At 38.9% G+C, this 27,248-nt stretch overlaps 1 protein-coding gene across 1 annotated transcript in view; it reads right to left on the bottom strand.

Moving 5' to 3' along the window:
- Positions 1 to 27,248, bottom strand: part of LOC126162829 (probable glutamate--tRNA ligase, mitochondrial) — a 122,119-nt gene that overhangs the window by 47,438 nt on the left and 47,433 nt on the right. The window contains exons 3-6 of the mRNA XM_049919590.1: positions 24,394 to 24,589; positions 24,103 to 24,314; positions 23,723 to 23,951; positions 6,235 to 6,395 (exon numbers count right to left, since the gene is read on the bottom strand). Of these exons, the coding sequence (XP_049775547.1) occupies positions 6,235 to 6,395; positions 23,723 to 23,951; positions 24,103 to 24,314; positions 24,394 to 24,589 (798 nt within the window). The remainder of the gene's footprint in view (positions 1 to 6,234; positions 6,396 to 23,722; positions 23,952 to 24,102; positions 24,315 to 24,393; positions 24,590 to 27,248) is intronic.

Here is a 27,248-nt window from a genome sequence, read left to right as displayed (position 1 = left end):
ATTGACAGGTCATTGCCCATACAGGCAAGAATCCAAGTTTGGGTTACAATTTAATGTAGAATTTTCACTTGTCACATAAAACCAATATGACGTGTAGGGGTGACAGAAGCAACACCCCCATACCAGATAATACTGAAATCTTCATTTTCCCAGTAGAATAGCACAGTAGACAGTAGGAGACAGCACTGCTGCATAACTGACAGCACCAGAAATAGGGTGCAGAAGTGTCAAATTCTTATCAGTAATAGTCTTATGGTGTTAAAACTTAATTTTTATTTCACTTTGATGTTATTTTTTGTTCATGCTTACAGTGAGGTAGGCATTTTAACACTCTTTTAAATGAAATGACTATATTATACGTAGATAGTATGTTTTCTAGTGCGTCTTTTAGCATGGGTTTTTAACGTTTCTAGCATTAACATAGCCATTAAAATCTAGTATTTCTCATGTTGTCTGAATGGGGTAAAACTGACAAACAAGTATGGGGCAATGCCCATGGGATGTCAACAATTCCCCATGCTCTAAATTCAAGGAAAAAGGGTGCTTATGCTTGAGAAATGTATTATATCAAATATCAGATGGTGAAGACGTGGAAAAGAAAATAAGACAGGGCTATATGGACTGTAGAAAACCTAAAAAAAAGAAAAAGTATTAAGTTTAATGAAGTCAGTGAGTTCACTGAAATCATATCGAACAAGCTGAGCATACCAAGAATTACACTTTAGGATCGAGTAAAATCAAATTCAGGCAAGAAACCTTCCTCAAGGAGATGATTTGTTTTTACTCCTGAAGAGGAACAAGAATAGCTAACCATGTAACCACACTGGTACAGTTATTCTATAGCATTACCCTGGTTGAGTTGTGACTAGCTGCATATGACTTTGCCAAAAATTTAGGCTTTAAGCACAATTTCAATAAATTACCAATATGGTTGGAAAAGACTGATTTTTTTGTTTTAATAAGAGAATTCCTAAGATAAGCTTAAGAAAACCATCAGAAACAAGTATCAACAGAGTTCTAGGTTTCAATATAACTGAAGTTTTTTTTCCAACTTAGGCATTGTTTTTGAAAAATACCTTTTTCACACAGCAGGGATTCACAACGTGAATGAAACTTCAGAAAATGTTTATGTAGCTCTGAAGACATTCAGAATTTTACGATTTTTCTGTTACCGCTATGTGAATAGCATTCCTGGATCATACAAGGTACCATAAATTTTTCCATGGACATGACAGATACCAATACAAAACTAAAATTTTGCAAAAACAGACATAATGTCTTATGGGATAACAGCAATCAGTGATTTTATAATGTTACTTAAAATCTGTCTTGATTGCAATTTTTTTTTTTTTTTTATTATTCATATGACCGGTTTCGGTTCATTCAGAACCATCTTCAGATCTGTAAAAATAATTATACTAATTTACTATTTCACGGAAACAAATGTTTTTCATCCTATCTAATCAACATCAAATGTACCAGAACGTACCTGATATTTCAGTTACAGGAGTAACCCGTCCAAATCCAGCACCTTTCACATGCTACGTCACATAAAATTGGTTGGCAGAGTGCACGTCATTTATATTAATTATAACACTATAACCAACAGGTGGCGTCTGGTACATTTGTTACATTCCATTTGTACATACTGTATTCAGTAGATCTTTTTTATATTAAAAATATTTGGTTAAAATATGTAGATGTCAAAGTTAAAATCTGTACTTGTCAGGATTAAAAAACAGTAAAATTATCATTTTTATACGATCTAAAAGCATAGGGCGATTTATATATCTATGGTGCTGGTGTGAACTTGTTTTCCTCTACGGTCTGCTTCCGTGGTTCCCGCCATTTTGGTGTTGTGCCGCGGTGCGCTCAGTCGTCTGATGTCCATCGCCGCGGGCAAGAGGGCCGCACAGGAGGGCCCCGTCAACGACGCCAAGCGCTGCACGCGTCTTCCGGCTTCTCCACCGCGCACCATCTCTCATCCCTCGGCCTGGATCTCCACACGCAACAGTTGTCATCTTAGTAGGTCGTCATAAATGCTAAAATAGGCGTTATGATTGAATTCGTTTTGTTCGTTGAGGATTAAATCCGGATCTTTATTTTTGTGGGTGTATATTTCGATCTCTTCCAAAATGTTAAGAAAACGCCCCTTATGAGCTCTATGCAGGATTTCTAAATTGTTTTCAATATTCGTGACTGAGTGCTTTGTCGCAGCCATATGCGCCCCAAAAGCTGTTTTGTTTTGAGAGTAGGTGTGCTCCCTGAATCTGGTTTCAAAGTTCCTACCAGTCTGTCCTATATATTGTTTACAGCAGTCATTACATTTGATCTTATATACACCTGAATTCTGAAATTTATTCCTACTATTATATATTCTATGCCGGAGCTTCAATTTTAACGTGTTATTTGTTTGGAGCCCTATTTTAACATCGGATTTACGAAAGCATCTTACAATTTTGTCTGCAATTCTTCCATTGCAAGTAAGAGCTACATATTTTTTCTTGTTGTTCCTCTTAACTGCTACTTGACTGCCTTCTGTTTGTTCCATTTGCCTCTTCTTTATCTTCCTATAAATATTCATCACCTGTTTACACGTATATCCGTTCGCTACGGCCACTTGTTTTAAAATACTTAACTCCTTTTCTACTTCCTGTTGGCTTAGTGGCAATCTTAGTAGCCTGTATACCATCGAAGTAAAATATGCCCATTTGTATCGTGGTGGGTGACAGGAGCGCTCATTGATAACTAGATCTGTACACGTAGGTTTTCTGAATATGCTAAATTCATGCTTCCCATCTTTCTTTATTAGTGTTAAATCTAAGTAATCTATATGGTTGTTTTCTTCAAATTCCATGGTGAATCTAATTTTCGGGTGTTGAGAGCTCATTTTTTGTGCTAAGTTTTCGATATCATTTTTATCTCCTTTGTATAATAAAATGGAGTCGTCAACATATCTCCTGTAATATACATTTTTCTCAGCGATATTAGGATTTTCATCAAAGAATTTGTTTTCTAAGTGATTTACAAAAATGTCAGCCAGCGTCCCAGCTTAACTGTTCCCCATTGCCAGCCTGTCTTTCTGTTGATAAATTTTACCATTGAAAGTAAAGTAATTGAACGACAAGACGTGTTCCAACATTTCCACTAGTTCAATCCCTTCCCCCAGTGCCAATTTACCATGAGTGAGGATATCAAATGTAATGAATGCTGTAAACAATATATAGGACAGACTGGTAGGAACTTTGAAACCAGATTCAGGGAGCACACCTACTCTCAAAACAAAACAGCTTTTGGGGCGCATATGGCTGCGACAAAGCACTCAGTCACGAATATTGAAAACAATTTAGAAATCCTGCATAGAGCTCATAAGGGGCGTTTTCTTAACATTTTGGAAGAGATCGAAATATACACCCACAAAAATAAAGATCCGGATTTAATCCTCAACGAACAAAACGAATTCAATCATAACGCCTATTTTAGCATTTATGACGACCTACTAAGATGACAACTGTTGCGTGTGGAGATCCAGGCCGAGAGATGAGAGATGGTGCGCGGTGGAGAAGCCGGAAGACGCGTGCAGCGCCTGGCGTCGTTGACGGGGCCCTCCTGTGCGGCCCTCTTGCCCGCGGCGATGGACATCAGACGACTGAGCGCACCGCGGCACAATACCAAAATGGCGGGAACCACGGAAGCAGACCGTAGAGGAAAACAAGTTCACACCAGCACCATAGATATATAAATCGCCCTATGCTTTTAGATCGTATAAAAATGATAATTTTACTGTTTTTTAATCCTGACAAGTACAGATTTTAACTTTGACATCTACATATTTTAACCAAATATTTTTAATATAAAAAAGATCTACTGAATACAGTATGTACAAATGGAATGTAACAAATGTACCAGACGCCACCTGTCGGTTATAGTGTTATAATTAATATAAATGACGTGCATTCTGCCAACCAATTTTGTGTGACGTAGCATGTGAAAGGTGCTGGATTTGGACGGGTTACTCCTGTAACTGAAATATCAGGTACGTTCTGGTACATTTGATGTTGATTAGATAGGATGAAAAACATTTGTTTCCGTGAAATAGTAAATTAGTATAATTATTTTTACAGATCTGAAGATGGTTCTGAATGAACCGAAACCGGTCATATGAGTAATAAAAATAAAAAAAATAAAAAAAAAAATAAAAATAAAAAAAAAAAAAAATTGCAGTCAAGACGGATTTTAAGTAACATTACAAAACTAAAAGTCTCTTAATGTGCCAGTATTCCCCCAATCTCTCCTGCTACACAGAGAGTACAAGAATTCATGCTCATAGATGATATACATTTAAATGTAGGTCACTATGTCGATTAGGGGGCCCGTAAGAGAAGTTCACATAACAGAAGGGATAGTTAAGAACTGCATTATGCAATACACAGCTGTATCAGTATATTTTATTAGAGATAAATGTTATTCCAAATACATAAATGCATAGCTGAGATCTGTTTTGGATCCGATGAAGGTCTGATCGTAGACTGAAATCAATCATCTCTAATAAAATACAGGGTGAGTCAAAATTATGTGGAAAGTCTTAATCTTGTTTCATTTTATATTCCCAGTTGTTAGTATCCATGGCTGACAGACTCACTCTGGAGCAGAGAAGAGTGGTTGGAAGCTAAACAGAAGTTGTCCAGTCAGTGACAGAACTGCTTTGAAGGTTTGCAGAATAATTTCCTGATAGATGGCTACCATTTTGTTTAACGATTTATTGCATTTACCAGAAGTCTGTAGGAACTTGCTCTGTAGCAGACAATTATAACAGAAGTGCAGCGTGATCTAGACCTGGCAGAAGAGAAGTACACATTGCTATAGTGCAGGAGGCCAAACTACAGAGTCCATCAACATTGACGAGATGCTACTGTCTGGAATCAGCGATTCCACAGAGGACAATGAACTGAATTCTATCCAAGGACCTGGGCATGCGGCCATATCACCTACAAATCATTCAAGGTTTGACAGCTCAGTAGAGACAGGAATGCACAGAATGTGGTGAGATTCTAGCAGAAATGTCACAGATGCAACTGGGCATTGTTAGGTAAATGATTTTCAGTGAAGAAGCTCCTTTTATACCAGTGGTCATGTTAATCATCATAACAAAATTTTCTGGGGTACTGAAAATCCACGTATCACTCAGGAGAATGAACATGTGTCCCCAAAGGTGAATGTGTGGCATGCCGTGACTGCCACTGGTGTTCTTGGCCCATTTTTCTTTACAACCCCAACAGTTAATGCACGTGATTACTTGCAAATGCTGAAAGAGTTTGGCACTGACAACATGCCCCTACAACTGAAGGGTGTTTCCGACATGATGGTGCACTGCCCCATTTTGCTTATTCCATTTGCGCTAATCTTCGTTCCCAAACCATAGGATTGGTCACAATGGACCATTGTTATGGCCTCTCCAATCTCTGGATCTCACACTGATTGAGTTCCGGCTATGGGGTATGATAAAGCAGTGGATGTTTAGTACAAAAGTGACAGACCTCGAAGAACTCTAGGAAACAATAAAAGTGTGATATCCAACATTTCCCCAAAAATGTGTGTTCTGGCACTAAATTGTATTGTTCAACATTGGTTTGGGTGCATTAATTGTGCTGGTGATCAGGTTGAGACTCTGAATAATGAAAACTATGAGTAAATGTTTTCTCTCAAATAGTGTTCACATAATTTTGACTCACCCAGAATACTAATACAACTGCGTACTGCATAATGCAGTTATTTAAGTTCATTAAAGTCATGCAACACCACCTCCATAAAATATTTCAGAAAAGATGGTTTTACAAAGGAGAAAAACTTCACTACAATAAACCTAGCAACAACTCTTTAAACAGCATTAAAAAATAAAGAATATTTTGATACTACTTATACTTCCTCTTTACATCCTTCCTGGAAAAATAGAATTCAATGGGACAAAGAAAATTATCTTGAATATAAAATCATGAAAGTAATTACTTTCTCTTCATTTATTTCATTGACAAGTAAAAAAAAAATGCATCTGGTGTTGTTATTCAACAGGACACAGAATTCCAATGTGGATATAGATATTAAATCAATTTAAATCTGGAATAAAAAGCATATAGTACATTCAATAAATTTTTCGAGTTCATAAAAAAAAATAAATAAAAAAAAGAGTCTAAACATATAATCCATAAAGACATTTAAACAGAAAAAAACACTAACCTGTCTTTAAATGTGTCTGAGATGATATCTTTCACTTTATCAATCAATACTTTGGTCTCTTCTTCATTTCTAAGTTTGCGTTGCAGTTCTAGTTTGTTAAACTCTTCCAGTCTTTCTGGCACCAAGCGACAAGAATTGGGATTAATTCGAGTTGTGGAGAACTACAGGAAATATAGTTAGAATGTAATAACTAATTCATTTAAAGGAAACAATGAATTCTATTTACTTTTGATTATAATTCTATAAGCAGCTTTTTTACCATGTCAAATACTTCTGCTCTACTTATAAAATATGATTTAGTTGATTCTCTCTCTCTCTCTCTCTCTCTCTCTCTCTCTCTCTCTCTCTCTCTCACACACACACACACACACACACACACACACACACACACACACATGACAAACACCCTAATATCATTAATTTTTCTCTCTAATAATTTAAGAAGTAGGTCACATTTCACAGAACTTCAGAAGCTGTACCAGATTCATCTAACTGTTTGCAGATTAGGTTTTCATGTTCAAATGGTGACAAGATCATTAAGAGATAAAGCACAAGCTCAGATTAGACAAAAACAGGGAAAGAGACTACTTATGCCCTCCTCTAAGGAGCAATACTGTGTTTTACCACTATAGTGAAACTTGGACACCTAAATCTGGGTGGTTGGATTGGGATTTGACTTCCACTTTTTTCCTAATGTAAGACCTGTGTATTAATAAGTGTGGGATCTCATTTCTGAGGCCAAAAGGAGATAATTCACAGTCAAGCAGTTGGCTTCTCTAAGTTCAGCTCACTGTCAATAATTCCAGAGACATTTCATCCCAACAACACATGATTTTGCACTTCCAACAGCAAGACAATATGTCACTTGGAAGTCACATTGACACATTAGATTTTCAGTGCACGATCCCTTAGCTGCTACATCCATTAATTTGTTTCCCTGATTTCCCATATGTCCTGGTAGACAGCAGAATGATGCTTCCTTTCTCAGCCTTCACATGTGGAGAATGGCGAACCTGATAGTCTGTACTTGTTTTACTGCTGATATATACTGTATAATCTGAGAGACATGCAAGGGGTAAGCATAGAGAATTGCTTTCAAAGTCACATGAACCCTTGAATCAAATGTGCATTTGCAAATAGATCTTGATAACAGGCTCAGGGAAAACTACAGAGCAACCAAGAGAGCTCGACTTAGATTAATCTGTGAATACCAAAACAAAGATTTGTTGCCCATTTAACATATCATAAAATATTGAGTTACATACAAGTGCAACATTACTTACTCTCCTGTACCTCCATAATGCTAAGATTGAGAGTGCAAGAATACTACTTTGTGTGAAGAGGGTAGTATTTTGGGTATGACACTGTCAACTGCAGGCACAGTGACAGGTAGTTGAAGCCCTAATGAAGAATGTGGTTAAGTTTTTCAGGACTAGATTTATTGGTATCCCAGGATGAGATGGCACTGGAAATCTGTTTCTGGACTAGCTTACAAGATAGTGTCTGTCTCTGAAGGCTTCAGTAAGGCAATAGGCGTACCCAGCCAACTTTTTTCTTTCCTATCAGCACACCTGTCTTCCCCTTACTTCCCTCCCCCCCCCCCCCCCCCCACATTCTCCTTTCCCTTCTTCACCCACTTTTGATGTTACTCCAAATGAGAACCATCTGTCCCCCATGCCTCCCATTATTTCCCAAACCCAATTTTGTATGGTATGTGCTACACCCTCCCAGTTGTCACATCTCTTTCCACCTTTCCCTACTCCACCATCACTCTCCTGTCAATCTGAAGAAACAAACTGACACAATCAGTGCCTCCACAGCCATAGTTGTGTATGTTTAGAAGTCTGTGTAGAAACTCGAAAGCTAGTTAAGCTCAGTGCTGTTAACTGTGACTTTGCAACACTCGTCAAACCACCTGGTTGATTTTCCTCACCTTTGTTTATTACTTGTCTGTATACCAAACAAGAACCATTACCTCTTTGTTAATAATTCAGAAAATACACTAATGTAGTATATAAATTCACGTGGATAGGCATCACTCTTTCAAACAAAAATCAAAAAGATAATAACATTTCAACCATTAAATCTTCTCTAAAATTTGACCCCTGTGAGTGCATCATTATTTGTATGTGCTAGTTTTACTCTGGTAAACTCAGAAAAACACAACATTTTCCATGATAAAAATAGCCATTTTGTACACACAAAAATGAATTATACTTGTTCTTCCATTAGTTACCATGGGAATTGTAATGATGTCATAAATTATCACTTCTTACTCTGAGCAATAATGTGGTTTTCTTTGTTTGTGTTTCATCTCTCTCTCTCTCTCTCTCTCTCTCTCTCTCTCTCTCTCTCTCTCCCCCCCCCCCCCCCCCCCCCGACACTGCTTCATTGTACCCTAAAATAAAGGAAAACCAATGTTACAATGTCCTGATTTGTTTTTGCAGCCAGGATACAGATTTTAATGCTTATCTGCCTTCTCTCATTTCTCACTTTTGTTCAAGATGACCAACAAAAGTTTTATCCAGCTACAATGTTCAAAGAAGTCCTTCTACACCATGAACAGCACGATGGAACTATCTCATTATTCAAAAAAATAGTTTATAATCTACTTTTGTGAAAAGAATGGCTGTATTTTGCCATTTTTCTACTCTTACATGAAATAAAGACATTCAAACTGTGTCAAAATCCAAATGGATAGCAAAATAGATTTTAATTGACAAATAGTAGTGCCATAAATTGCAATCCGTTATAAATATGGACTACTTTGCCTTTAAAAAAAAGTTTCAAATGATTTTTTCCAGAGATTTTTTTGTTCTGTTTCTTTTTTGCATTTCTATTTTATTTTCATGTATATCATCATCCTCATCAACATCATCATCAGCTATTAAATATCTATTGCTGGATAACAGCCTCCTATATTCATTCATTATGGTCTTCAGTTACATGCAGCCATACTGAACCTGCATATTTTCTGATGTCCTCTTCCATTAAATCTTCACCTCTGTTATTTATTATCTTTTGAAATCTAGCAAAGAACAATCCTGGTCAATTTATAAGTTCGCCTTCAGTACCTCCCAATGACCTTCACTTAATTTCCATTACAATTATAGCTATGTACTTCACTCTAGTCTGTTTCCTGATCTATTTCTTTGTGTTATCTCTCTTCAAGTACTTCCTAATTGCATATCTCCATTGCACACTCAGCAATCCCCAGTTAGAAACCCCAATAACCCTCCTATGCCAACGTTTTAATGGGTCATATAAAAGCAGCTTTCCTGAAGCTGGTCTGAACTCATGGTGAAGAAGAATACCTTCACATCCTTTGACAATGTAACTCCTTTTCCAAACTCAAAAGAGCTGCTACACTAATGAATCCCTCAACACCAACATTAGCAACCTCTCCCGCAATTATCCCACAGACTTGATTTGCAAACAAATCTACCCAGACAGTATCCTCCTCCTACCCAAATGACTAATGCAGCTCCCACTTCCATTTACTCAGATACACCCTCCTGTTACATCACACAGACCTTTATTGCCTTAACACTTTTCTCTGCCAAGACTATCACTTTCTCAAGTCGAGAGTTGAAATGAGATCATCCCTCCCCAAGACCCTCCCCCCTTATACCCACAGTTGCTTTCCGTTGTCTCCTGACTTCCACAACATCCTAGTCAAACCACATGACATTCCTGAACCCTTACCCTATCCCAAGGAACCGATGCTTGAAATTGTTCCCACTTTGATACATGCCCCTCTTCCACCATCACCTATTCCAACCCCACCACTGGTAAATCCTACAACATCAACAGTAAACAAATTATGAAACAACACATATTGTTTATCAACAAACTTTTGGACAATGCCTAGCTTTCATATAGGAATGACCCCCAACAATCTGGCTGAGAGCATGAATGGTCATAGAAGAACTGTCTGCCATGGGGACACCAAATATCCTGTTGCTGCACATGATCTATGACAGGCATGGGCGATCTTTGGTGACCCATAGGCCGAATCACATACTTACTGAAGCTTGTGGGCCACCTCATCAAATGATGTGACAGCAGTGCTCCTAGCACATAAACTCAGAACTATAGCATCCTTGATGTTCATATTTATGGGATAATGTTCCACCACACAAAAAATTATACCTCAAAACACGTTTTTGAGGGTTCATTCATTTTATGTTCATTCCATCTTCAAATGTTTACATTTATTTGCATGTCTTAAACATTTTTTCTTTACTTATAATGTTTTACAGCATCTGTCTTTAAAGACTTCCACAGCAAAATTCTGCAATGCCATTAGTAAAGAAACATTGTTCTCAACACATCAGTAAATGTAAAGATCTGAAATTGGGAAGTTAGGCATCTTGAAACATCACAATTCATTATAAATTACCTACAATTTCACCAGCTGCAGTGATCCAATGCACCTACAATGGAGAACAATTATTTAGTAATGCTAATACGAGAAAGTATAGAGTGCTGTTTCTCAACAATGCATTTTGCAGAAAAATGTCTTTTCACATTGAATTACATGACAACACATCAATTCACTACATAACAACAAACATATTTATCTTTGTAAATGGTAAGGAAATAATCCTCCATTCACATCTCCTGGAATTAACGACATCCGGCATCTACTTATCTCTTCATAATGCCACAAATTTTATGAATAAACTCACTAAAGAAGAACACTAATACTTGCACGAAATTAGCAAGCAGCTAACACAGAAATTTATGTATGAACTGACTACAGATAACAAGTTTGTTCACCAAGTTATGGCCCCTGCTGACGTTAAAATTGGTATATTTTGTGAGTAGTCAGTAATTTTCATACCATTGTTGCCTACTACCAACTACCAATGTTTGTGATGAATGTGTCTTGTTTGCAGTGATCGAGACAAAAATACTTCTTCCCATACCCCTTTGAGGTAAGGCCCCCCCCCCCCTGCCTCATCAGCACAAGGGTCATAACTCTGAGCTCAGACTGAAGCCATGTTTCTCTTCGGTGTTCATATCTAATGGCAGTAAAATGTCATGGCCTTTGTATAGATTAAACAAAACTTTCAATGGTCTGCTTAATGAGCTGCAAACCCAAAGTGAGCTGAGAGTCTGTGGAAATATGTGAAAGTCTGTATAAGGTGCAGTATAATGTGAGCACCCCCCCCCGCCCCCACGAGTTCCCTCTGTGAGCTGGACTGAAGCCAACTGCAGGTCAGATGCAGCCCATGGGCCACTAGTTGCTCACCCTGCAGCATGACTCAAGGGACCTGACTGCCTCCTACACCTTATGGACTATAACAATCCTCCACCTGATACTAGTTTCCCTGAACCCCGGAAATGAGAACTTGTGCTTCAACACAGCCTTACATTCCTCTGGATTTAACCTCTGTTAAATTCTCTAGGACTTGTCCTCTGTTAATGCTTGCGCTCTCTCTCTCTCTCTCTCTCTCTCTCTCTCTCTCTGTCTCTTTTTCATTAACTTCATCTTTTAATTACTTAGTATAATTTTTTTTGTCTCACTATTTCCTTGTTTTACTTTTTGTTTTTACTTCATCTTTTCATTCCCCCTCCCTTTCTCTCATTTTCTCTAGTTATTAATTGTAATATTCATTTCTCTTCCCCTTAATCTATGTTTTACTCATCATCCCTAGACTGAAGCTGGCACAGTGCTTATCAATGTACTGTCTTTGACCTCCTACTCTCTCTGATGCCACCCCTTTCATCTTTCTCTCCCCTCATCCTTACAACATGTGGATCTCTAACATCCTGGGGTCTCAGTGACCTGCTTTTCCTTTTTGGCCTTGCCCATACTAGACCTCTCTTCTCCCAGAGGAAGAAACTATTACTTCCAAAAGCTAGGACAGTGTATGTAGTTTTATATTTGTCCATTGGAAGTAAAGAAATTCCCCGTCTGAAGACAGTCACTGGCTAGCAATCCTAACTCATAATTTTACATTAGCTGACTGTAAACTACCCATTTAATGCACTCTGGAATCTGTATTTTGAAAGTTGTTTTCCAATAGAGGTCAAAACAGTGTTTATTTTTCTATTTATTTTGTTTCCTTTCTATCTGATTCTTCAATTCAACTAACCTACATATCAACTGTTTCTGAAATTTCACTGTTTTACCGTACTATTTTTTATTCATTGTGTTGATTATATTCTAATTATAACTGAATTTCAAGTCTACTTTCTACTACATTATGTCAATTTTTTTAAATTTTTTTATTGCAATATGTAGTCTGTAGATCCAGTTCTGTGTGTTAACGCATGGATGTGGAACGAGCCAAAAACATTTAATTCATTGAATGAGATTTCCACTCTGCAGCGGAGTGTGCGCTGATATGAAACTTCCTGACAGATTAAAACTGTGTGCCGGACCCGAGTTCCCAAGTTTGAGTCTTGGTCCGGCACATAGTTTTAATCTGTCAGGAAGTTTCATTTAGTTCATTATTACAATAATTTCCATAAGGACAATAAACAAAGACTTATAATACCAGTTAGAAACACAATTGGTAGGATAAAATTACACTCACAAGTGGAGTTCCAGATACAACATTCTGATTTTGTCCAAACATTTTTTTACAGATCACCAATTAATCTGATTAACACGGCAAGATATATTGAGGCAGGAATATGCAATAGTATTTGGGAAATAAAATTAGCTATCTCTGCTATAGAATTCTTCTAGAGAACAGAAACTTTTTTCAAGCAAGAACTCCTTTAATTTATTTTTAAACAGTACTTTTTTTATCTCTTAGGCACTTTATATTACTTGGAAGTGCATTGAAGATTTTTGTGCTTGTGTATTTCACACCTTTCTGCACCAGGGACAGATTTCTCAGGTCACAGTGTATGTCACATTTCCTCCTTGTGTTATGGTGATGGTACATTTCATTTGTTTCATATTGAGAAAGATTGTGAATTTCATGACTGAAAAGATATATTGTGAAGTAGTGGGTAAGATCACAATTTCTTTAAAAAGATTGCGACATGAGATTCTTGGAGGCACTCCACAAAAAATTCGGACAACCTTTTTCTGACTCACAAAAACCTTTTTCAATAGTGGTGAAATGCCCCAGAAGATTATTTCATAACACATAAGTGAATGAAAGAAGCCAAAGTAAGCAGATTTTGAGACATTGATGTCATTTTGAGACACTGATGTCTCCGATTTTGACGATTATCTGAATGGCAAATGTTGCTGAGCTGAGCCTTTCCAGGGTTTGGTTGATCTGCTGTTCCCAGTTAAGCCTGCTATCTACATATATATGACCAAGAATTTCAAACAATCTGCTCTCTCTCTCTATCTGCTGGCCCTCATGTACAATGTTTATTTCCTGTGGACTTTTGTGACCAGAATGGAAATGAATATGACTAGTTTTGCTGAGGTTTATTGATAGAGAATTTACTGTGAACCAGTTCAGAACATCCTCAAGTAAACGGTTGGCATTTAATTCTAGATCAGAGGGTATATTACTGTCTACCACAATACTTGTGTCATCAGCAAACATTGTAAAATTGCTTGCTTTGTTTGAGGACAATGGTAGGTCATTGATATACAGGGTGGTCTATTGATAGTGGCCGGGCCAAATATCTCACGAAATTAGCATCAAACAAAAAAACTACAAAGAATAAAACTCGTCTAGCTTGAAGGGGGAAACAAGATGGCGCTAAGGTTGGCCCGCTAGATGGCAATGCCATAGGTCAAGAGGATATCAACTGCTTTTTTAAAAATAGGAACCCCCATTTTTTATTACATATTCGTGTAGTATGTAAAGAAATATGAATGTTTTGGACCACTTTTTTCGCTTTGTGATAGATGGCGTTGTAATAGTCACAAATATATAAGCACGTGGTATCACGTAACATTCTGCCAGTGCAGATGGTATTTGTTTCGTGATACATTACCCATGTTAAAATGGACCGTCTACCAATTGTGGAAAAGGTCGATACCGTGTTGATGTATGGCTATTGTGATCAAAATGCCCAACGGGCATGTACTATGTATGCTGCTTGGTATCCTGGACAACATCATCCAAGTGTCCGGACCATTCGCCAGATAGTTACGTTATTTAAGGAAACAGGAAGTGTTTAGCCACATGTGAAACATCGACCACGACCTGCAACAAATGATACCCAAGTAGGTATTTCAGCAGCTGTCACAGCTAATCCGCACATCAGTAGCAGACAAACTGCACGAGAATCGGGAATCTCAAAAATGTGGTGTTGAGAATGCTACATCAACATTGATTGCAGCCGTACCATATTTCTATGCACCAGGAATTGCATGGCAACAACTTTGAACGTCATGTACAGTTCTGCCACTGGGCACAAGAGAAATTAAGGGACAATGACAGATTTTTTGCATGCGTTCTATTTAGCAATGAAGCATCATTCCCCAACAGCGATAACGTAAACCAGCATAATACGCACTATTGGGCAACGGAAAATCCACGATGGATGCGACAAGTGGAACATCAGCAACCTTGGCAGGTTAATGTATGGTGCAGCATTATGGGAGGAAGGATAATTGGCCCCCATTTTGTCAATGACAATCTAATTGGTGCAATGTATGCTGATTTCCTTCGTAATGTTCTGCCAATGTTACTACAAGATGTTTCACTGCATGACAGAATGGCGATGAACTTCCAACATGATGGATGTCTGGCACATAGCTCGCGTGCGGTTGAAGTGGTATTGAATAGCATATTTCATGACAGGTGGATTGGTCGTCAAAGCACCATACCATGGCCCGCACGTTCACCGGATCTGACGTCCCATGATTTCTTTCTGTGGGGAATGTTGAAGGAATTTGCTATTGTGATCCACCGACAACGCCTGACAACATGCGTCAGCACATTGTCAATTCATGTGTGAACATTACGGAAGGCGAACTACTCGCTGTTGAGAAGAATGTCATTTCACGAATTGCCAAATGCATTGTGGTTGACAGATATCATTTTGAGCATTTACTGCATTAATGTGGTATTTACAGGTAATCATGCTGTAACAGCATGCATTCTCAGAAATGATAAGTTCACAAAGGTACATGTATCACATTGGAACAACCGAAATAAAATGTTCACACGTACCTACATTCTGTATTTTAATTTAAAAAACCCACCTGTTAGCAACTGTTCGTCTAAAATTGTGAGCCATATGTTTGTGACTATTACAGCGCCATCTATCACAAAGCAAAAAAAGTGGTGCAACTAAAACATTCATACACTCCTGGAAATTGAAATAAGAACACCGTGAATTCATTGTCCCAGGAAGGGAAAACTTTATTGACACATTCCTGGGGTCAGATACATCACATGATCACACTGACAGAACCACAGGCACATAGACACAGGCAACAGAGCATGCACAATGTCGGCACTAGTACAGTGTATATCCACCTTTCGCAGCAATGCAGGCTGCTATTCTCCCATGGAGACGATCGTAGAGATGCTGGATGTAGTCCTGTGGAACGGCTTGCCATGCCATTTCCACCTGGCGCCTCAGTTGGACCAGCGTTCGTGCTGGACGTGCAGACCGCGTGAGACGACGCTTCATCCAGTCCCAAACATGCTCAATGGGGGACAGATCCGGAGATCTTGCTGGCCAGGGTAGTTGACTTACACCTTCTAGAGCACGTTGGGTGGCACGGGATACATGCGGACGTGCATTGTCCTGTTGGAACAGCAAGTTCCCTTGCCGGTCTAGGAATGGTAGAACGATGGGTTCGATGACGGTTTGGATGTACCGTGTACTATTCAGTGTCCCCTCGACGATCACCAGTGGTGTACGGCCAGTGTAGGAGATCGCTCCCCACACCATGATGCCGGGTGTTGGCCCTGTGTGCCTCGGTCGTATGCAGTCCTGATTGTGGCGCTCACCTGCATGGCGCCAAACATGCATACGACCATCATTGGCACCAAGGCAGAAGCGACTCTCATCGCTGAAGACGACACGTCTCCATTCGTCCCTCCATTCATGCCTGTCGCGATACCACTGGAGGCGGGCTGCACGATGTAGGGGTGTGAGCGAAAGACGGCCTAACGGTGTGCGGGACCGTAGCCCAGCTTCATGGAGACGGTTGCGAATGGTCCTCGCCGATACCCCAGGAGCAACAGTGTCCCTAATTTGCTGGGAAGTGGCGGTGCGGTCCCCTACGGCACTGCGTAGGATCCTACGGTCTTGGCGTGCATCCGTGCGTCGCTGCGGTCCAGTCCCAGGTCGACGGGCACGTGCACCTTCCGCCGACCACTGGCGACAACATCGATGTACTGTGGAGACCTCACGCCCCACGTGTTGAGCAATTCGGCGGTACGTCCACCCGGCCTCCCGCATGCCCACTATACGCCCTCGCTCAAAGTCCGTCAACTGCACATACGGTTCACGTCCACGCTGTCGCGGCATGCTACCAGTGTTAAAGGACTGCGATGGAGCTCCGTATGCCACGGCAAACTGGCTGACACTGACAGCGGCAGTGCACAAATGCTGCGCAGCTAGCGCCATTCGACGGCCAACACCGCGGTTCCTGGTGTGTCCGCTGTGCCGTGCGTGTGATCATTGCTTGTACAGCCCTCTCGCAGTGTCCGGAGCAAGTATGGTGGGTCTGACACACCGGTGTCAATGTGTTCTTTTTTCCATTTCCAGGAGTGTATTTCTTTATGTACTACACGAATATGTAATAAAAAATGGGGGTTCCTATTTTAAAAAATGCAGTTGATATTCATTTCACCTATGGTACCACCATCTAGCGGGCCAACCATAGCACCATCTGGTTTCCCCCTTCAAGCCAGACAAGTTTCGTTCTTTGTAGTTTTTTCGTTTGACGCTTATTTCGTGAGATATTTGGCCCGGTCACGATCAATGGACCACCTTGTACATGAGGAATAGCAGGGGACCAAGGACAGAACCTTGTGGAACTCCCATATTTTACTGTTCCCCAGTCGGATTCTACCCCTCCTATGTGACTATTGTTACCATCTAGCACCGTTTTCTGTTGTTTACCCTGTAGTTTGAGCCAGTTGCGCATTTGTCTTCAGAGTCCATAGTGGCATGCTTTCTCTGTAAGTATTTTATGACTAACACAGTCAAAGGCTTTAGACAGATCGCAAAATATGCCCACAGGCAATGTCTTTTTGTTGAGGCATTCCAAAACGTTATTCGTAAACGAAAATATTGCTTCAGTTGTGGACATACCTTCTCTGACTCCAACCTGGTTTTACTAATTACTGCATGTTTTTCTAGGTGACTGACTATTCTGGCATATATTAGCTTTTCGAGAACTTTAGAAAATATAGTCAAAAAGAGAGAGAGGCCGATAGTCTGTAACATCTGAGGCACTGCCTCTTTTGTACAGGGGCTTTACAATAGCATATTTCATCCTTTCAGGGAAGATGCCTTGTTTGACAGAGGCATTGAATATATGAGCTAGGACTTCACTGGACTCATTGCAGCAGACTTTTATCAATTTGATAGAGATGTTGTCAACACCAGTTGTTTTTCTTACTTCCTGTACTGTTATAGGGGCTATACCTATCTGCTAAATGACCTTTCAGTATTTTTAACACTTCTTCTAAGGAGCCACTGTGTCCTGCTTTCTCAGCAACACTTAGAAAATGCTCACTGAAAATATTTGCCACAGTATTTTGATTTTGTACCTGTCTAACTTCATTACTGAGAACAATGTTTTGGGACCTACTGGGCAATTTGCACCAGTCTCACTCTTTATCACTTCCCATACAGTTTTGATTTTGTTACTAGATTTATTAATTTTGGAGCACAGATACAAACGTTTTGACTTCTGAATAATTTTGCTTAGTACTTTGCAGTATTTTTTTTATAGAGATTTAGCTGGGTGTGGTTGTCTGAATTTTTTGTGGCAATGTACAGTTCTTGTTTCATTTTGAATGAAATCTTAATACCAGGGCCTTTTGGTATGTTTTGTGGTTTGGATCTTGTATATCCTTTTTGGGAAGGTGCTTTCAAATCTCAGTGCCACTTCATTACTATAAAAAAAACTGTCTTGGAATTGGCATCATCTAAATTATACAGAGGTGCCCAGTCTGTGGCTTGGAGATATGATTTAAAAATCTGGATAGTTTCTTCATTAACTGTCCTAACTGTTTTCCAACTGGGGCCACTATCATTCACATACATACTTGTGCTGTTTATAGTAAGTCTTTGTCCATCATGATCAGATAGACCATTCATGACCTGCCTGGTAGTCATATCCCCTATTTTGGTCTGGTCTATAAATATATTATCGATCAGTGTGCTTGTACACGAAGTTATTCTAGTAGGAAAACTAACCACAGAAACCAGATTATATGTGGACATCAGATTTTCTAGATCTGATCTGTCTCTAGAATTTGTAAGAAAGTTAACATTGAAGTCCCCAAGCACTGTCACATCTGTTTCGTGTTTGAGTATGTATATTAGGAGAGCATCTAGCTTATTGAAAAAGCGACTAAAGTTCCCTGAAGGTGCTCTGTATACTGTGACTATTGATATATGGGAATTATTCAAGGACAATTCTGTGGCACACACTTCCAAATGTTGTTCTAAACAATAATTCTGCACATTAATTACTCTATAAGCGATATCGTTTTTAACATAAATGGCAACGCCTCCTTTTTCTTTACATTTTCTACAAAATGATGTTGCTAAGTAATAATTGTTTATTACAAGTTTTTTCTAAACCAGAATTAATATGGTGCTCACTAAAACATGGGCATAATCTATACCTTGTGGTTCATGTATATTGATTATAAGCTCATTGATCTTACTACTTAGGCCTCTAATGTTCTGGTGATAAATTGCAAGCTTTTGTTTAGCAGAAGCAGTTACACTCTTTTCTCTCTAAAAAAAAAAAAAAAAAAAAAAAAAAGTTTCGATTGAAGGTCTGGGCAATGTATTTTTTACTACCCATCTCTCCAAATAAGTCTGTTCCCACACGCTTGCAGATTGGGAACACACACTTTTTTCTTGTTTTTTCACCATCCAGTTGTCCAATGTAGTCTGTCTACATCCATTCCTGCAATTATTTTGTGTACTGGTACACTCTTCAATCAAATCTGATTCTTTTGTGTTCAGATTGTTCCTTGCCTTTGCAACTAAGTCAAAATTATTTGTTGATGAAATTCATCTGCACCACATGCCAGAGTACAATATCATCACAAAAAAGCATATGGATTGGATGTGTTTCATTAAACATTTCCTTCTTCATTTTCCCAGTTTGAGGATCTGAAAAGTTGTTCTAGGATAGCTGAAAATAATGTTGGTGATACAGTATCTACTTGTCTGACTTCTCTTTCAATTTTGAATTTCCCATTATATTGCTGAAAATAATGGAAACTGTAGCATTCATGTATATTCCAGTGTACCAACATAGGTTGTATCAATACTTCATTTCTTAATTGCTCTTAGTACAGATTTTGTTCAAATTAAGTCAAAAGATTTCTCAAAATTTATGTAAGTAATTGAGGGTGCACACACATCAGATTTCACTGAAAGCTACCAAATCTGTTGCTTTTAACACTTATGCAATAGAGACCTGATAAACATGCGACAGTGTTATAGCGTCCCCAGTGCCATATTACGAAAAGACAATATTTATAAAGAAGACATTCATAATTTGTAAGAGATTTTTTTTTTCATGTAGCCGTAACATAAGAATTTCTCTGTCCAAGTTTCAAATGCAAAGAAATAATTTATGACAAGATACACTCTTTTGTTAATTTTTTAGTCGTCTTCATTACTTCTTCTCTTGTTTTTCTGGTGTGTGGACGGACATCTTGCGTGTGCTGACAAATGTAAGCATATTTGTATGAGTTGAGCATATAATATACTGATTTAATATTATTGTGCACTTTTAATTTGTAAGAGGTGATCCCGATTTCATGTCCGCCTTCCTTGAATTAACCTGCATTCAAGTAATTTACAGCTCAACAATTGCAGCGGCCGATGCAGCCAACGACGCCATTACGTGGCGATATTAACTTATGAAAAAAATTAGCGGAAGCTGAAAACTCGCCCGCTATTAGCATAATATTAATTTTTCTCCACAGCCGCCCGACGTTGCAGAAAATACTTAGCTTTAAGATTCTTATTTTCAGTACCATAGCCGAGACCCAGAGCCAGGACTCTGACTACAATACAATGGTTAACGGAGGTAAGAAAACTCTCGCGCGTGTGTGGGCCGCAATTGTAACTAATAACTAAAGATCTTATGCTTTAAGGCGAACTGACTAGCCGAGGATATTAATATGCAAAGTTTATTATGTTGTTCAGCTTGTATGCTCATGTTTGTAAAATGCAGCGAGTCTAATATTCATTAACGTAACGAATAATTTGAAATTAATATTGTTAAAAAGGAGAACTTCAGGAACGCATTTAATCGTAAAATCAAAATTTAAATGAAATATCATTTTTATTAAGGCCCACCACGTAAGTCGGCAACAATCAAATAATAATAATCACAATAATAATATATATATTAAATTACGACGGCCGAAGTTACGCGAGAGTGTACAGTAAATTTAAAAAAAAAAAAAATAAATAATAATCAGGCCCATTCCTTGATAGGCCAGTATTGCTTAGTTACAATACATCATAACTGAAACTGAAATGTATTACATCCATATATCTGCATTTTAACATAGTGCCAAAGACCCTATTTCACAGAAAAAGCAAAAGAAGTAAATGAACAACAGCTTTTATATTTTTTTTAAAAGGAGGGTATAGGGTTATACAAATTTATTTCCTACTCTGTGTTGATTCTGTGATGACTCTTCAAGTGTAAGAATATTCCAAAAGACTGCCAATCAAGAGATAACTTTTATTAGTAGTAGTTTTGTTCACTCGCATAGACACTGACATACGTAAAGGTCATGTCTGACAAAGATGGGACAATTAGTTGTGGTGACCTTGTAGTACAAACAATCCCAGCATTTACCTGAAGTAATTTAGGGAAGCTACCAAAAGGCTACATCAAGATGACCAGATGGAAACTGGAACTTCCATACTCCCAAACACAAGCCCAGTCTGTTCACAAGAACACAATAGTTTTGTAAAAAGTTAGAAACTAGGCACAAAACATCAGTGCCTTGACTACAAAAGAAGTAGTCACACAAAGTGAGAACCATTTCAAACATTGCTGTTGACTGATGTCATCAGTATCATCTCAAACAGCTCACTCACATCCTCTACCACAATATTTTATTCATCTGTGTCATTCTTGGATATGAGAAATAAGTTCCTTCTGTCATTCATTGGGTTCCAAATGCTCACCAAAGCCCTACACAAAGTGTACATGCATCTTTTATGGAGCTCAGTTTTTCAATACCCTTAATTTGCAATATTCTGGTACAATTTGCAACTTTGTCAGTGTTTATCAAACAGATATGCCACATTTTTATGCCTCCAATTGTGTAAGGGAAGTTTTTACAGAATGAACACTTATAAGTAAAACGTCATTGACAGTAAAGTGGCCAACCATCTACCATAACACATTGTACTTCAGTACCATCATCATCAGCACAGTTATCTTAATTCTTATATCAGAAATCACAATTTCTGGACTTTTCCAGTAACTGGCTCAGTTTAATTATGTCATGATCTGAAACTTCCTGGCAGATTAAAACTGTGTGCCAGACCGAGACTCGAACTGGGGACCTTTGCCTTTCGCAGGCAAGTGCTCCACCGACTGAGCTACCCAAGCATGACTCGCGCCCTGTCCTCACGGCATTCTATGTCATGATTTGTCTCTTCAAGCTCACCAAAACTGTCAGCTCTTTCTCAATTAATTTGGTCTTCTTCACTTTATGAATTTATTTCTCATCATCCTTCCACCCCACCAACCACTGCCTTATTTTCCTTCTTTTTATTACATCCCACTCATTATATTCAGAGTTTATTCCATCTCTCTGACTGCACTTTTCTCTTTGAAATTTAATGTTTTCTGTCTTTTTGTAGACATCAGAAATCCTCATTAGCCTTATGACATGTACAGGTATTAAGCAAGGTTCTAAACAAAGAGCATACGTCTGCCTCATAACCACCTTGGCCACTACTACAATATACTGAATTCTTCATAAGTAAACCAGTCACTATACTCATATTCATTCAGTCACAATTCTACAATTCTTTCTTAGTAGTCTTTGCTTTACATCTTTTGATGTATCTTATACTGACAGTTAGTGCAAGTTTAATGCACAGCATCTACAAAAATATTCCTAAGATGGTGTTTAACACAAGGCTTCTATAAAATGACATTTTCTTCAGCAGTAGTGTAAGCTTTTAGATAACAACCTGCTCTAAGTTAACTGTCGATCACTAAACTCAAACTTTCAGTGGAAGTTTTATGGTGTAAATACTAAATTTGATCGGATGTGTTGCACTTTCACTCCACTTAACTTCTGGCATAACTATGAATTAAAATTCTAATAATTTGCCAATTCAATAAAGAGGATATTTCTTAGACTTGATTCTAAATGACGGAATGCTGTAATTCCTCAAATCATTGTGACAAATAAGGTTACAACTATACATTCTATATTTAATTATTCTTTTCAGTTGCATCACCCTCAGATGACAATGAATAGGATACCTCTTTGCTTCATTTTCATTCAATTCATTCTTCCTATTCTTTTCTTACCCTCTTCCTATTCCAAATGTGAATAACTTAGTAGTATACACTGATGAGTCAAAACATTAGACCATCTGCTTAATAGCATGTTGATCCACAATACAGCAGCAATTCTACATGAGATGGATTTGACAAGTGCAGTACTGCCCCACTGACCTGCATCAGTGATGCAGCAGATGTTTGGAGCAGTTGTTTCCCTTGACGTCAGTGTATCTGGACAAGACTATTCACCAAGTGTAACAAGAAATGTGATTCCCCCAAGTGGTAACTGACGATGTCATAGGGTCAACATGGAAACACACAGGGATTGTCTACTTCAGAGCCCCATGTTCAATAGCGTGCAGTGACTAGTGTGCTTCTAAATACTTTTGTCGGACACTAGATCTGCCACAGATTGCAGTGTATTATGGTTTACAGAGTGGGAAACCTCCAACTTCTAATTTCTGTGATGAGACCTGCACACCCAACAGTTGCCTACTCGTGGTTTCACTGTGGGTCATCAACTTTCCATAGAGGTTCATGACAGTAGCACATGAATAGCTGACCAGCTATGCTGTTTCCAAGATGCTCATTCCCAGATGCTGAGCAATAACCCACCCTTAAATGTTAAAGTCACATATGTCAGAGCATTTCCCCATTTGCAGTCTATACTGTCACTAGAATGATTCCTCATTCACCTCTTCTCTACTTTATATTTTCCTTACAATATCAAGTGCCTGCAACACCACCTAGTGGCATTCAATGTCATGATGGGCAGTGGTCATAATGTTTTGGTTCATCAGTGTAGATTTGGTCTATTAGATGTACTATCACAACTTGCAAACAGCTTACCTGATTTATCAGGTCTTGCATCAAGTATATCTGTGGTTTCACTTTATCCATATTTCTTTCAAATCCACCACCTGCACTTGTAATGTAGTTAATTAATGCTAATGGGAAGATGTTAGCTTTCTGGAAATACTCTACAGTGATGTCACCTTGGCGCTTAGACAGTTTGGTACCATCCTTATTCATAATCAGAGGAAGATGACCATACAGTGGTGGCCGCCAACCAAATGCTCTGTAACATGAAATCAAAAATAAGAAAGGGGGGAAAATATCATTAATCCATGATTAAAAAAACTGCCACTTGCATAAGAATAGTGTCCAGGCAATTTGATGAATACAAAATTATTACTAGAAAAATATACAAATGTTTCAGATATACTTACTCATATAATAATATGTGTTTGCTTGTTGAAATCTGCCACTCTACACCTCGCAAAACATGAGAGATTTCCATAAAGTGATCATCAACAACATTCGCAAAATGGTATGTGGGATAGCCATCGGCCTTCATAATTACAGGATCACCTTCAGATTTTGTCAAATCATATGAAATTTCACCATATATTAGATCTAAAAAAGGATCTGTAGGTGACAGCTAAAATGAATTACAATAATTTTAAAAGTGGTAGACAAATTTAAAACACTGTCAGTCTTACTCCAGAGAGATGCAATACCTTGAACCGAATGCAGTGAGGAGTACCTTGCTCTAGTCTCTCACCAACCTCACTGTTTGACAAATGACGGCATTTATTGTCATATCGTGGAACTTGCCTCGCTTTCAATGCCTCTTTTCGCAGTAATTCGAGGCGCCGTTCAGTACAAAAGCATGGGTATGCTTTCCCAGAAGATAATAAATATTCTGCGTGTTTCCTGTAAAATTAAATGGTGAAAAACAGATAATACAGATTTGGAACACACATCAAACAGCTGATGAACAACTGAGTTTAATTTCAAGTCAAGTCACTACACGATAAACAGAAGCTTGGACTAGAGAAAGAAATGCAAGGTAATCAGCTGTGTTGTTTTCAAATGAACCGTTCTCATATTTGCTTTAAGCAATGAAAATCTAAATCTGGAATGTTTGATGGTGATTTGAATCCTGACTACTTGAAGTATAGGAAGTAGAAGTGGTTACAAGTGCCTGCCATGCAGGTTCTACACAATACATTCACATTAATATGACCACCGCCTATGTTCGACACATCAATATGCAACAACCACTCACAGACGGCAGTTATATCACTAGCAGTGGAGTGGTTATAGTAAAGCATGTCAGGAGGTGTCAAAAACAGTGCAGCCGTTGTTGCAATGCAGAAACAAAGTGATTTATTTGAAGTCTAGAAGGGCATGATGATTGGCTTTCGGGCCAAAGGTGGAAGCATTTCCAAGACAGCTATGTTTGTAAACTGCTCTCATGCTGCAGTGGTTAAAGTATAACATGACAATGTCTAAGACTGGCACCAAGGCAGCTGTGTTCCACCATGGGCCATTGATGCCAGGGGTGAACAGCAGTTGCGGACATGTGTACAAGTGAATAGACATGCAACTGTTGAGGAACTGACCACCCAGATGAACCAAGGGGCTACCAACAGTGTCTCCTCAATGACTATTCAGCAAACATTGCATTTGCAGCAGGCAGTTGGTTCATGCAGCCATGCTAACTGCTGTTCTTCAGTGACAAAGGCTGGAATTTGCATCCAGTATTGCAACTGGACGTCCACTGAGTGGCAACAGGTGGGCTTTTCAAATAAATCATGTTTTATGCTTCACAGGTCAAACAGCCATTGATGTGTAATGCAAGAAACATCTGAATGCAAACGAGGAGGGAGCACTATGTTTGGGGAATGATTTTATGTCATTCCCTGTTCATCCTGTCTTTTTGGAAGGCACAATAAATCAACACAAAATTCCATCTATCCTCTACACAAAGTTCATTTTCACTCAGCACAATGGTATCTATGAGCAAGACAACGCAACCTGTCCAAAACTCGCAGTGTACGCGCACGGCTCAAAGAGCACCAGGCTGAGTTTACTGTACTCCCCACACCAACCACCTCCCAGATTCAAATCCAATCAAGAATCTGTGGGACCACCTCGACTGGGCTGTTCGTGCCATGGATCCTCAACCAAGAAACCTAGCACAGCTAGCCCAGGCACTGGAGTCAACATCGTTGTCAGTACTTTCCAGAACCTCAATAACTTACTTTCTACATGTTTGCAGAGGTCCACGCTGCAAAAGGTGGTTATTCAGGCTTCTGACAGAGGGTCACATTGATGTGACTGGACAGTTCATCTCATCAGTGAATTAAAACAGACACTATCTAACCCATTTGAAGTTTTTTTCTGATCCATTTCCGTCACTGGATAACCGCCTTTTACAGAGAGATCTCTTCCAGTGTTCATATGAATATATGCCCTGGTCTGTCTAAAGACTTCAGTTTATCACTGGCTCTTCTCCTCTGAGACATTCAAACAGAGGAGTTATGATAGCAGAATAAGGTGTTCATATCCGACTCCCAGTCTGGCACATGGTGTTAAGACACCTGAAGTATATCTGCACCTATACTCCACAAGCTACCTGATAGTGTGTGTGTGTGTGGGGGGGGGGGGGGGGGGGGGCTACCTATCATATCCACAGTCATTTCTTCCTTCTCTCTTCCATTTGAAAATGATGGGGAGGGGGAGGGGGGGGGGGGACAACTGTCTATAAACTTTCATACGAGCTCTAATTTATGCCTAGGTATTTTAGGATTGTTACTGTTTTCAGTGAGTTTCCACCAGTAATGTAATTGAACAGTAATTGCTCTCTTTACCTATTTATGTGCGGTATATTAGCAATGTAGGAAAAGACAGATTGCTACTTAACTGTACAGAAGACACATTGAGTTGCAGATAAGCACAACTAAAAAACACTTACATAACGCTTTCGGCCACAGCCTTCATCAGTAACGCACACACACACACACACACACACACACACACACACACACACACACACACACACCATTCATATACACAAGTAAGTATACTTCATGCTCACTGCCTACAAACTCCAGCATCTCCGGTCATCTTGAGATACTGGAGTTGGCATTCAGAGGGTGTTGCTTGAAGTCAGTATTGCAACTGTCTATAGCACTCTGTGAGTGATGGAAATGTTGATTCCGAAATGCTATCTTCTTATGATGAAGCATGGCTGAAGTTCTAAAAATCCTCATAAGGTACGTCAAGAGCCCCTGCACAACGTAAAAACAGGAGAGATGTTTTCAAATTAATGCAACATAAATTATTGGACTGATCATTTTCCATTATAGGTGTGTGAACACTATACAAGGCAATACCCGAGTTTCTCCTGGTGTATAAATTGTTCAAATAACTTACAGGAATGCACCCAAGTGACATCTTCGACAACCGCCAATCTTTTGACATGTGCACACCCTGTTATTTCCAACGCACAAATTCTGTATTGTCGATCACGTTTGGGGTAGTGCCAGTGTTTTACAGTTTACTATGTGTGTGTGTGTGTGTGTGT

Source organism: Schistocerca cancellata, chromosome 2, assembly GCF_023864275.1.
Source record: "Schistocerca cancellata isolate TAMUIC-IGC-003103 chromosome 2, iqSchCanc2.1, whole genome shotgun sequence".
NCBI lineage: Eukaryota > Metazoa > Arthropoda > Insecta > Orthoptera > Acrididae > Schistocerca > Schistocerca cancellata.
This window is presented reverse-complemented; position numbering and strand designations above follow the sequence as displayed.